The 13,079-nt window shown below is 45.3% G+C and overlaps 1 protein-coding gene across 2 annotated transcripts in view; it reads right to left on the reverse strand.

Annotated features, from left to right (window-relative positions):
• Positions 1–13,079, reverse strand: part of RB1CC1 (RB1 inducible coiled-coil 1) — a 191,236-nt gene that overhangs the window by 78,712 nt on the left and 99,445 nt on the right. For both annotated transcript variants that reach the window (XM_069731337.1, XM_069731336.1), the window contains exons 13-14: positions 12,450–12,576; positions 10,361–12,279 (exon numbers count right to left, since the gene is read on the reverse strand). In XM_069731337.1, coding sequence (XP_069587438.1) covers positions 10,361–12,279; positions 12,450–12,576 — 2,046 coding nt within the window. The remainder of the gene's footprint in view (positions 1–10,360; positions 12,280–12,449; positions 12,577–13,079) is intronic.

Here is a 13,079-nt window from a genome sequence, read left to right on the forward strand (position 1 = left end):
AAACTCAGTTACTGAGCCAGCTTCATAAGTTAGTTGACAATCCATGACTATAAAGATGGTATAGGTCATTAAGGGGTTAAGCCAAGTCAGTGGTGCATTGAAGGAGCCCCACAATGTCATTTTCTAGGCTTCCTCTCTTTTGCAACGTATTCTTACAAAAATTCAAAGGAAAGTCTGTTACTTGTCAAAAACTTGGTATAGCTTCAGAGGAAAATGGATAAATAGAAAAAAAGGCCAAAACATGGCTAAATTGTATCGTCTCATGCAAAATTTTGCTCCGGTGGGAATATTCCACAGCTTTGTACCTAAAAAAGCAGACCATTCATCAAACACCAGCCCACACAAAAGCCAGTTACGGCCAATCTTTCAAAAAAAAATACAATAAATAATAATACAAATACTTATTATGATGCGATGAATATGACTTGAAAAAGCAATTTTCCAGGTCAGTACGATTGCAGTGATGTAAAACAGCATTTTGTTATTTTAATAATAAACATATTAATAAAAAAAAAAAAAAATCAGAAACTGTATAAAAGAAAAGTTTTCTTTTTTTTAGAAGCAGAGCTGATGATTTTGTTGATACCATTTTGGGGTACATACAAGGGTTTGATTGATTTTTAGTGCATTTTTTTTTGGTGGTGGTGGGGGGAATGTGGTAAAAAAAAAAGCAGCCATTCTAGTGTTTTGATGTATTTTTTAGGGTGGGGGCTGCGATACCAAATATGTTAATTTTATACGCTGCATTTTTCGGACTATAAGACACACTTTTTTCCTCCCAAAATGTGGAGGAAAATGGGGGGTGCGTCTTATAGTCTGGATGTATGGGCTCTGGCTGTGGTGTGGAGGTGGGGGAGCGGTTTCAGCGGAGCACTGGGTCACAGGAGGCAGGAGCCAGTGGCTCCGGCTAACTCATGTGCCCGCTGCCAAAGAGAAATGAATAAGCACTGCATTCCACGCCCATGGGCATGGAGGGCAATGAATATGCATTTCTTTCTGGCATCCTGGTATGATTGGTCCCATCAGAAAAGATAAAAGAAAAACAAAAAACAACATTACACTTACCTTCCTTCACTCCCTCGCAGTGTCCTGTCCTTCAGTATTGCGCACTGTCAGCGGGAGCCTTCCTGCTGCTGCCAGCAGTCACGTGTGCCGATATTTAAGACAAATTAATATTCTGAATATTCATTTCTCTTAAGTTTTGGCACACGTGAACGCCACAGCAACAGGAAGCCACTGGCTGACACTGTGCGCTACTGAAGAGGAATAGATGCTCACCGCTCTCTGCAATGAACGGTCCCAGTAAGTATTCTGGCAGCTGTGCTCTGCTTGTGAGCAGCGCATGACATCACTGCAATACGCTGCTTACAAGTATTAAGCAGTTGCTGGCACCGGAGCAGGACGCTGCGACCGCGAGGGAGCAGAGGAAGGTCAGTGTAATATTTTTTTATAATCTTTCCTGATGGGGCCATGCATACCAGGAACTGGATGGGGCCAATTATAAAAGAAAAAGGATGGGACCAATCATACCAGGAACAGGATGGGGCCATTTATACCCTAAAAAGGATGGGACCAATCATACCAGGACCTTGATGGGGTCAATCATATCAGAATAAGGATGGGACCAATCATACAAGCAAAAGGATGGGACCAATCATACCAGGACCTTGATGGGATCAATCGTACCAGAATAAGGATGGGACCAATCATGCCAGGAACAGGATGGGGCCATTTATACCAGAAAAAGGATGGGACCAATCATACCAGGAAGGGGATGGGGCCAATTATAAAAGATAAAGGATGGGGCCATTTATACCAGAAAAAGGATGGGACCAATCATGCCAGGAACAGGATGGGGCCATTTATACCAGAAAAAGGATGGGACCAATCATACCAGGAAAGGGATGGGGCCAATTATAAAAGATAAAGGATGGGGCCATTTATACCAGAAAAAGGATGGGGCAATTTATACCAGGAACAGGATGGGACCAATCATACCTGGACCTTGATGGGGTCAATCATACCAAAAAGGGGATGGGGCCAGTTATAAAAGAAAAGGGATGGGACTAGGGTTGAGCGACTTTTACTTTTTTAGGTTCGAGTCGGGTTTCGTGAAACCCGACTATCTGAAAAGTCGAGTCGAGTGAAATCGGCCGATTATCGCGAAAAGTCGGGGATCGACCGAAACACGAAACCCAATGCAAGTCAATGGGGAAGCATAGTCGGCAGTGAGTGGAGGCCAGGAAAACACCTACAGTGCCCATTTTAATGGCAAAAACATCCATTCTTGGTACTGAAGCTTGTCAATCTTAATTTACCTTATGGTAATAGTAAGGCATTGGAAATTGGGGGTCATTTGGCTAAAGTTGTGGGGGGTATGGCTGGTTCAAGTATTCAGTGGGCCCAGGAAACGTGGACCACGTCACGGCGGTGGAGCAGGGAGAAGTAAGTATTTCAACTTTGCAAGTGCTGTGATCCTGAGCAAGCAGGGGGGCCCACTCGTTCGCATTGGCACTGGCACAGGGCCCCTCAAAGTACGGCGGTGTGTTTGCATGGCGGGGGCGCCTCCCACCGGCAGCAACACTTTTGCGTACTATGAGGGGCCCTGTGCCATTGACGTCGCCAACGAGTATTCACCCCCACCCCCCCTTACCTGTCAAGGAACCTGCACTTTCATCTGCACCTTCCTCTTTGTCCCCGTGTAAGGTGGTATAGTATGCGGGAAGGGGAACCTGACTTTCAGCAGGGTCAGATTCTGGCTGTGTAGCGTGCACGGGGAATGTAGTGGTCTGGGTCAATGTACCAGCAGACTCATCTAGCACTGGCTGGGCAATGGGCAGGATGAGGAGGAAACACAGATATAGGCCCAAATAATAAAGTGGGCTAAATGCATTTCAAAATTGGTAACAGGACTAACCAGGCGGCATTGCTTTGTTCAGTGGAGGACAACTGTAATGAGAGGCTGACACAGTGAGTAGGCCCAAATCAGTAAGTAGGCTAAATGCAGTTCAAAATTGGTAACAGTAGTAAACAGGCGGCACTGCTTTGTTCAGTGGAGGAGAACAGCAAGGAGCGGTAGACACCGTTCGTAGGCCCCAACCAAACTAGTAGGCCAAATGCAGTGTAATATTAAAACTACTTAATGTAAGCCTGAAGATAGAAGCTCAGGAAAGGAAACCAGGAGAAAACCTTGGAGCGGCAGACACCATTAGTAGGCCCCAACCAAACTAGTAGGGCACATGCTCTATATTATTAAAACTACTTAACGAAAGCCTGAAGATTGAAGCTCGGGAAAGTAAACCAGGAGAACACCTAGGAGCGGCGGACACCGTTAGTAGGCCCCAACCAAACTAGTAGTCCCAAAGCAGTTTTCAAATTCCGATAGGCTGAAAACCTGACAATTAAAGCTCAGCTTTTTTAAGAGGAGGACAGCTGTATTGAGTGGCGCAGACAGACACAGGTAGTAGGCCTTAAACCAAAAAGTTGTCTCAATGCAGTTTAAAAAGGGTTACAGGGGTACACGGGCAGCATTGGTGTGGTCAGTGGAGGACAATTGGAAGGAGAGACTGCAGAGAGACTTACTAGGCATAAAATAAAAAAGTTGGCTCTATACAGATTTACATAGGTTCCATGGGTACACAGGCAGCATTGGTGTGGTCATTGGAGGACAATTGGAAGGAGGGACAGCAGACAGACTTACTAGGCCTAAAATAAAAAAAGTAGGCTCTATGCACTGTTAAATAGGTTCCAGGGGTACACAGACAGCATTGGTGTGGTCAGCGGAGGACAATTGGAAGGAGTGTCTGACACAGTTAGTAGGCAAAAATAATAAATTGAGGTTAATGTCTGGCAAAAAAAAAAAGTTTACAAATAAACAGGTGGCATACCTAGGTACAGGGGTGGGCTCCTCTGCTGACTTGCAGACAGTGGTATTTGGCGCAAAGTATTAACTGGTGTAAATGTAGGACAGGGCCCCTGAATATTTTTACTAGCATCATATATGTCAACAAATTGGTATTGGCAGTGCCATTGAAGGATTTAACCGCATAGACTAAACAGTGGTGGAGCAGTGAGAGATAATTTTGCAAGTTGTAGAGCACTGCTAGAGCTTTGGGGGGGGGGAGGGGACACTCTCTCGTGGCCGGCGGTACTGGCCCAGGGCCCCTCATGTTACAACGGTGTGTCTGACGTTGGGTGCGCACCACCACCGCCAGAGACACTTCATTGTACTATGAGGGACCCTGTGCCAGTGCAGTCGCCCAAAAGTGGGCACACCCACCTCTTCAGTCAAACGGCACTCTCACGGGTGCTTGCGCCAAGTGGTGACCACGGCCCCGTGCGGGAAGTCAGCCCATTTAGGGAGGTGTAAAAATGTCATATGCTGGACATACAGCAGCTGCAAATGGAGAAATTGGAACAGTCAGAAAGACCAGTCCAAAAGCAAGACCGTTTTACAGGAAAGCTAGGTGTCAGCCGGGAAAGGTGGGGCAAAATAGTTAGAAATCCATGAGTGGTTCATTTTAATGAAGGTTAGATCATCAACATTTTGGGTAGCCAGAAGAGTCCTTTTTTCGGTCAGTATTGAACCAGGAGCACTGAATACTCTTTCTGATAGCACACTAGCTGCTGGGCAAGCAAGCTCCTGCAATGCATATTCTGCCAATTCAGGCCAGGTGTCTATTTTGGATGCCCAGTAATCAAATGGGAATGACGGGTGAGGGAGAACATCGATAAGGGAGGAAAAATAGTTAGTAACCATACTGGACAAATGTTGTCTCCTGTCACTTTGAATTGATGCTGCAGTACCTGTCCTGTCTGAGGTCATTGCGAAATCACTCCACAACCTGGTCAGAAAACCCCTCTGTCCAACGCCACTTCTGATTTGTGCACCTCTAACACCTCTGCCCTGTTGCCCCCTGCAGCTCGTGTGAGAACCATCACCGCTGCTGTGTGCTGGGAATGCCTGAATCAAACGGTCTACAAGAGTTGCTTGTTTGGTTGCCAATATTTGCTCAAGGTTCTCATGTGGCATATTTTGCAATTTCCCTTCGGTTATCATTTTTATAATGCGGGGGTCCCTTTTTAGGATACGCAAGGCATAATCCGCCATGTGGGCCAATGTTCCAGGTGTCAATTCACTGCTTGTGCTGGGTTGAGGAGCACTTTCTGGCAAATCAACGTCATTTGTCTCCCTCAAAAACCCTGAACCTGACCTTGCAACGCCACCAGTTTCTATTGCCCCGAGAAGCTTCCTCATCCAAAAAATATTCATCCCCATCATCTTCCTCGTCCGCCACCTCGTCCAGTAGACTTCCCTGACCAGACAATGGCTGACTGTCATCAAGGCTTCCCTCGTCCTCGGCTGCAGACGCCTGCTCCTTTACGTGCGTCAAACTTTGCATCAGCAGACGCATTAGGGGGATGCTCATGCTTATGATGGCGTCGTCTGCACTAACCAGGCGTGTGCATTCCTCAAAACACTGAAGGACTTGACACAGGTCTTGTACCTTCGACCACTGCACACCTGACAACTCCATGTCTGCCATCCAACTGCCTGCCCGTGTATGTGTATCCTCCCACAAATACATAACAGCACGCCTCTGTTCGCACAGCCTCTGAAGCATGTGCAGTGTGGAGTTCCACCTTGTGGCAACGTCGATTGTTAGGCGGTGCTGGGGAAGCTTCAAAGATCGCTGATGGTTCTGCATACGGCTGGAGTGTACGGGCGAACGGCGGATGTGCGAGCAAAGTCTGCGCACCTTCAGGAGCAGGTCGGGTAACCCCGGATAACTTTTCAGGAAGCACTGCACCACCAGGTTCAAGGTGTGAGCCAGGCAAGGAATGTGTTTCAGTTGTGAAAGGGCTATGGCAGCCATAAAATTCCTTCCGTTATCACTGACTACCTTGCCTGCCTCAAGATGTACACTGCCCAGTCATGTCTGAGTTTCTTGCTGCAAGAACTCGGACAGAACTTCCACGGTGTGTCTGTTGTCGCCCAAACACTTCATTGCCAATACAGCCTGCTGACGCTTGCCACTAGCTGTTCCATAATGGGACACCTCAGGTGTAACAGTGGCAGCTGCGGATGGAGTGGTCGTGCGACTGCGGTCTGTGGACGAGCTCTCGCTTCTGCTGGAGGACGAGGAGGAGGGGGGGGCGAACGCCTACAGCCAACTGTTTCCTAGACCGTGGGCTAGGCAGAACTGTCCCAATATGGCTGTCCCCTGTGGACCCTGCATCCACCACATTAACCCAGTGTGCCGTGATGGACACGTAACGTCCCTGGCCATGCCTACTGGTCCATGCATCTGTTGTTAGGTGCACCTTTCTACTGACAGATTGCCTGAGTGCATGGAAAATGCAGTCTTTTACATGCTGTTGGAGGGCTGGGATGGCTTTTCTCGCAAAGAAGTGTCGACTGGGTAGGTCGTAGCGTGGTACTGCGTAGTCCATCAGGGCTTTGAAAGCTTCACTTTCAACTAACGGTAGGGCATCATCTCTAACGAGATTAGTCTAGCAATGTGGGCGTTCAAACCCTGTGTACGCGGATGAGAGGATGAGTACTTCCTTTTCCTAAAGAGAGTCTCTTGTAGGGTGAGCTTGACTGGAGAGCTGCATATGGTGGAACTAGCGGGGGTGATGGTGGACATGGCACACTGAGGGAGGGTTGGTGATGGTATTCTTGCAGTTGGCCTACATACAGTGTTTCCTACCACGAACCTGGTGATTCCCTGACTGCTTTGGCCTTGCGACGAAACCTCCACATTTGCTGCAGGTGGTGTCGTAAACGGTGGGCTTACAGTGAGGGAAGGAATGTAGCATTGCTGACTAGCTTCATTGTGAGAGGGTGCAACAACGTTACGGGACGTTTGGTAGTTAGTCCAGGCTTGCAAGTGCATGGTGGTTAAATGTCTACGCATGCAACTTGTATTTCGATTTTTCACATTCTGACCTCTGCTGAAGGTCCTTGAGCATTTCTTACAGATGACTTTGCACTGATCATTTGGATCTTGGTTAAAAAATTACCAGACTGCACTCTTCATACTATCGGATACCTTTTCAGGCATTGCACACTGAGCTACTTTAACCGGATGGCCACGCTGTCCTACAACTGTTTTTGGTTTTGACACACGTTTTTGGCCAGATACGGGCCTGCCAGATGAAAGCTGTTGCGATGTTGATGCCTGCTGCGGCTCCTCCTCCTCCGCTTCAGAGCTACTGCCGGCGGCACCCTGTTCCCCCAATGGCTGCCAATCGGGGTCAACAACTGGGTCATCTATCACCTCCTCTTCTATGTCCTGTGCACCTTCCTCTGTGTCACCGTGTAAGCCGGTGCTATAGCGTTCGAAACGGGGAACCATAGTCTCATCAGGGTCAGATTCTGGCTCAGTACACTGCGAGGGCAATGTTGTGATCTGAGTCAATGGAACAGCATAATAATCTAGCTGTGCATCTGTACACTCCATGTCCAATTCATCTTGTAATGGGCATGACCTGTTAACAATTTCCCTTTCTAACCCAGGCACGGTATGTGTAAAGAGCTCCATGGAGTAACCTGTTGTGTCGCCTGACGCATCCTTCTCTGTTGTTCTGGGTGAAGCACACAAGGAAGCGATTTGTTCCTGACTGGGAGCATCCACTGACGACGCGCTGCTCTTAAATTTTGCACTTTCCGAAGAGGAGGCGAAAGAGCTAGAGGCAGAGTCAGCAAGGAAAGCCAAAACTTGTTCCTGCTGCTCTGGCTTTAAAAGCGGTTTTCCTACTCCCAGAAAAGGAAGCGTTCGAGGCCTTGTGTAGCCAGACGATGACGCTGGCTCAACAACTCGAGACTTAGGTGCTATATTTGCTTTTCCCACGACCACCTGATGCTCCACCACCACTACCATCATTACCAACTGGCAATGACCGCCCACGGCCACGACCTCTTCCACCAGACTGCCTCATTCTTGGAAAAATGTAACCAAACTAACAAACGTTATATGGTACTGTAAAACCAGTTAGAAGGTGTACGTAAACTTGTTGTGAGTTTAAATCTCCCTTTATAGGTGTGTGAGACTTCTGGGAAAATCAGGCCCACTGTTTTACACTACACAGTTTGAGTGGCAGAAAGTGGATGACAGATGCCACAAACAGGACTGACGCAGATGCACTCAGTGGCAATATAAATCTCCCTTTTTTATGTGTGGGAGAATGCAGGAAAAAGTCAGGCCCACTGTATTACACTACATAGTTTGAGTGGCAGAAAGTGGTTGGCAGATATATCAAAAAATACAAGGGCTGTAGTAGAATTTTAGTCTCCCTACAATGATCAGAGGACAAGTATGGCAGCAATAAAAAGGACTGCTGCACACAAGAGTGTGGACAAAGAAACAAGAGAACTGTGCAGAAAAGAAAGAGCAACAGGATTTTTGCTTTGAAAAAAGCAGTTGGTTTGCACAGCGGCGTACAAACAGCAATGCAGCTATCAGGGAGCCTTATAAGCTACAGAGCTGATGCACAGAAATTTAGCCTCCACTGTCCATGCAAAGAAAAGGTGGTGTTGGACAGTGGAAATCGCTACAGCACAAGCGGTTTGGGGGTTAATATTCCCGTCCTAACAATATCCCTGCTTCAGACGACAGCAGACGGCAGAAGTAAGATGGTGGTCGGCGTGCACGCCCCTTTATAGCCCCTGTGACGCCGCAGAAAGCAAGCCAATCACTGTAATGCCCTTCTCTAAGATGGTGGGGACTGAGACCTATGTCATCACGCTGCCCACACTCTGCGTCCACCTTCATTGGCTGAGAAATGGCGCTGAACAAGTCATATGAAACGCGACTTTGGCGCGAAGATCGCCGACCGCGTGGCCGATCCCACACTGGGATCGGCTTGGGTTTCACGAAACCCGACTTTGCCGAAAGTCGACGACTTATGAAATTGACCGATTCGTTTCGCTCAACCCTAGATGGGACCATTTATACCAGAAACAGGATGGGACCAATCATCCCAGGATCTTGATGGGGTCAATCATATCAGAATAAGGATGGGACTAATCATACAAGAAAAAGGATGGGAACAATCATACCAGGACCTTGATGGGGCCAAGCATACCAGGAACGGGATGGGGCCATTTATAAAAGAAAAAGGATGGGACCAATCATACCAGGACCTTGATGGGCAAAATCATAACAGAAAAAGGATGGGACCAATCATACCAGGAAAGGATGGGGTCTTTATACCAGAAAAAGGATGGGACAAATCATACCAGGACCTTGATGGGGTCAATCATACCAGAATAAGGATGGGACCAATCATACCAGGACCTTAATGGGGAAAATCATACCAGAATAAGGATGGGACCAAATCATACCAGGAACGGGATAGGGCCAATCATACCAGGACCTTGATGAGGTCAATCATATCAGAATAAGAATGGGACCAATCATACCAGGACCTTGATGGGAACAATCATATCAGAATAAGGATGGGACCAATCATACCAGGACCGTGATGGGGCCATGCATACCAGGACAGGGATGAGGGGGGCATGCATACCAGGATAGGGATGAGAAAGCCATGAATGCCATTATAGGGATGAGGGAATCATGCATACCAGGATAGGGATGAGGGAACCATGCATACCAGGATAGGGATGAGGGAATTATGCTTACCAGGATAGGGATGAGGGGCCATGTGTATCAGAATGGGGATGAGGGGACCATATATACCAGAATAAGGGATATTAAGCACAGAATTGACCATTTTTTTGCTTCAAATTTTTTTCTCCTAATTTCCTCCTCTAAAACCTAGGTGTGTCTTATGGTCCGATGCATCTTATAATCCAAAAAATAAGGTATATTTCCGCTGCAGTTTCTCGTATACAGTAAATTCAGTTACTGAGCCAGCTTCATAAGTTAGTTGACAATCCATGACTATAAAGATGGAATAGGTCATTAAGGGGTTAAGCCAAGTCAGTGGTGCATTGAAGGAGCCCCACAATGTCATTTTCTAGGCTTCCTCTCTTTTGCAACGTATTCTTACAAAAATTCAAAGGAAAGTCTGTTACTTGTCAAAAACTTGGTATAGCTTCAGAGGAAAATAGATAAATAGAAAAAAAGGCCAAAACATGGCTAAATTGTATCGTCTCATGCAAAATTTTGCTCCGGTGGGAATATTCCACAGCTTTGTACCTAAAAAAAGCAGACCATTCATCAAACACCAGCCCACACAAAAGCCATTTATGGCCAATCTTTAAAAAAAAAAATACAATAAATAATAATACAAATGTAAATGTTTTGCAACTTACTGGACTCCCAGAAAATAATTTCAAATTTTATTTTATTTGTTTGCACCGAGCAAAGAAGGGAAAATCTCTTCTTACCTTTTACTTAACTCCTGCTCAAGGAACTGAATTTTTTCCAAAAGTTCACTTTCAAACGTTTGTCTGTGCACATCAACGTCTGTAAGAGAGAGGTGTGCAGGGTCCTCTTTATCTGACAGACCCTTCTGTGGGAGTGATTCCCTTTCAAGCTTGTGCGTGGACAAAATTTGATCTCGCTCTTCCTCTAATCTCCGAATTGATGATTCATAGACATCTTTCTGCTCTTTTAGAGACCTCTCGTGGTCTTCAGTTTGTTTTTCAAATGCCTTCAAGCTATGATCTAGTTGACTTCGGAGGGCACTTATTTCTTCCTGGAGCTTACTCTCAGTTTCTCGAGATTTTTGATGGACAGACTTTAAATGGCTAATGTCTATTTGCAACGAGCTGGTTTCTGCTTCTTTTTGTTCTAAAAGTTCTGAAATACACTGATTTTTTTCAGCTGTCAATAGTGTTTTGAGTTGGGCAAGTCCTAGCTCGTGTTCTTCTTTTTGAACTTGCATCAGGCCATTCAGATTTCCAATCTCCTTCTTTAGGGCTTCTGTCTTTTCATCCAGTTGACATCGTAAGTCATCCTGCTGTTGCATTTTACTTTCCTCCAGGACTAACTTCATTTCGTCTACTTCTCCCTCTTTAAGTGCCAACTCCATCTCCAATTTACAACGAATGTCTGTGAGTTCTGAAAGTCTACAGAGCAAATCTTGCAATTGGAAGTCCTTCTCCTGAGCAGTGGCTGCGGACGATTCCTGCAACTGGTCAATCATGAGTCTATTATCATTCCTTATCTGTTCCACATTACCCTTGTGTTCAGTTATTACATTTTCAATATCTTCTGCATGCCTGAGCCTTAAATTTTCTTCTAACTCTTTTAAATGTGTTTGTTCTAAAATGAGTAATTCCTCCTTAAGTAGTTGAAGTTTTTCTTCATTTTCGGCATGAAGTGTCTTAACATCCTCGAGCGCCGCTTCCCGACACTGCTTCAGCTTCTGAATTTCACACGTCTGCTCCCTCATGGCACTTTCAAGGCGGATAACTTTTTCATCCTTCTGGCTCTGTAAACAAAGAAAGGTTTCATTTTCCCTTCGAATTGCAGCAAATTCATTATCTTTACCTTGCAAATCATCCTTTAGGCCCGCAATGTCAAGTTTTAACTGGGCAATGGTTTCCTCGTTCACTTCATGATCTTGCTTTGATACATGGAGGCGATTCTCATATGAGTCTTGTAAGCGCTGCAATTCCTCTAAATGCCTCGCTTTTAAGGCGGTTTCTAGAGAAACCTTGGAGCGTTCGATCATTTTTAGAATCTCAGAAGAAACAGTTTTAATAGCATTGGCAAATTCACTTTGCTCCCTTTGTACGTGTTTCCTCAAATGGCAAAGCTCCTCTCTGAAATTTCTCAAGTTAGATTGCGATTCCTGAGCCACCATTTTACACTTCTCCAGACAAGTTTTCAAAGAAGCATTTTCCACACTGTCATCTTTAGCTTTGCTTTTTGTATCCTGCATTCGTCTGTTGTCGATTGCATTTATAACAGAAGAATACAGAGACTCCACCATCATTTCTGGACTTTGTGTATCACTGATGTTGGGAGAGACCGGATTCTCCTCTATAACAAACTCATTAACCGCAGACATAAAATCAGATTCCGGACTATCCGCTAATGAGTCCAAATCTAAAGAACCCTGTTTAATTGCCTGTTCACTATTTGGATGGGGAATTGTTTCAAAGTCAAACGTATGAGCGTCAATGCTGTCTGGAGACAGTTCTTCTAAAGGTCCTGGAATGGCAACAGAAGGACAAATGGGACCCTGAAGACTGAGTGATGGAGGAGACTTGGATGAGGTAGTAGTTGTAATTTCGGTTGCATTCTCAATCCTCACTGTTGTTGTTACAGATTGCGGGGAGAGCTGGCCATTAGAAGCCTAAAAATTAAAAGCAGGGATATGAGATAAGGTGCATTAACAGCATTATTTGTCAAGTTACATAAAAGTGATTGTGATGTTACATGCGTTGCAAATATCCAGCCAAAGTTTTGAGTAACTTGCAGAACAAATATTTTCTTTGGCAGTACGCACAATTTTAACAAATGTACCTTTTGTTCGTTTAACAGATCTGTAATGGTCTGTGACATTTCATCCAAACTTTGTGCAGCTTTTACCAAGTTATGTAGAGCACGTACATGCTGGTGTAGAGGCTCAAAATCACAAAGCAAGGGAACCCTAAAGAGACAAAAGGGCAAGCTTAAAATTATACATAGCGAGTTCATTTTTTAAATAAAAAAAAAATAAAGAACACGGCGTAAGACACAGAACAGTTCAATCACTTGAGTAAGAAGAGCAGAGGTGCCCATAGGAAGATTCCAGGAACCATGTCACCTTTAATGACTTCCCTTGAGACAGGAGACGGTCGTTCTCACATTAAACTTGATTATTCTAGGCAGCCTGTCATTTTTTAACCTCTGCATTGCGTAGCATCATTCGTCCCGTTTAAAATAATATAAACTAGAACATATGTAAAATGTACACAATGCAGTCAGAATATAAGCATGTACGAGTAGTTCTAGTTACTACTGTCCCAAACTCCCATAACTGAGTCCCGCTTTGTGTTTCTGAAAGCCCACTGGGCTGCACCCTTATCAGAAGTGGCATCTATTTTTCCCTTATTCAGTCAAATGTAGGCCAATTTTTGCAATTATTTTGTTTCCGTTGCTTGCCAGAGTTTT

This window comes from Ranitomeya imitator, chromosome 6 (genome assembly GCF_032444005.1).
Source record: "Ranitomeya imitator isolate aRanImi1 chromosome 6, aRanImi1.pri, whole genome shotgun sequence".
NCBI classification, from domain to species: Eukaryota; Metazoa; Chordata; class Amphibia; order Anura; family Dendrobatidae; genus Ranitomeya; species Ranitomeya imitator.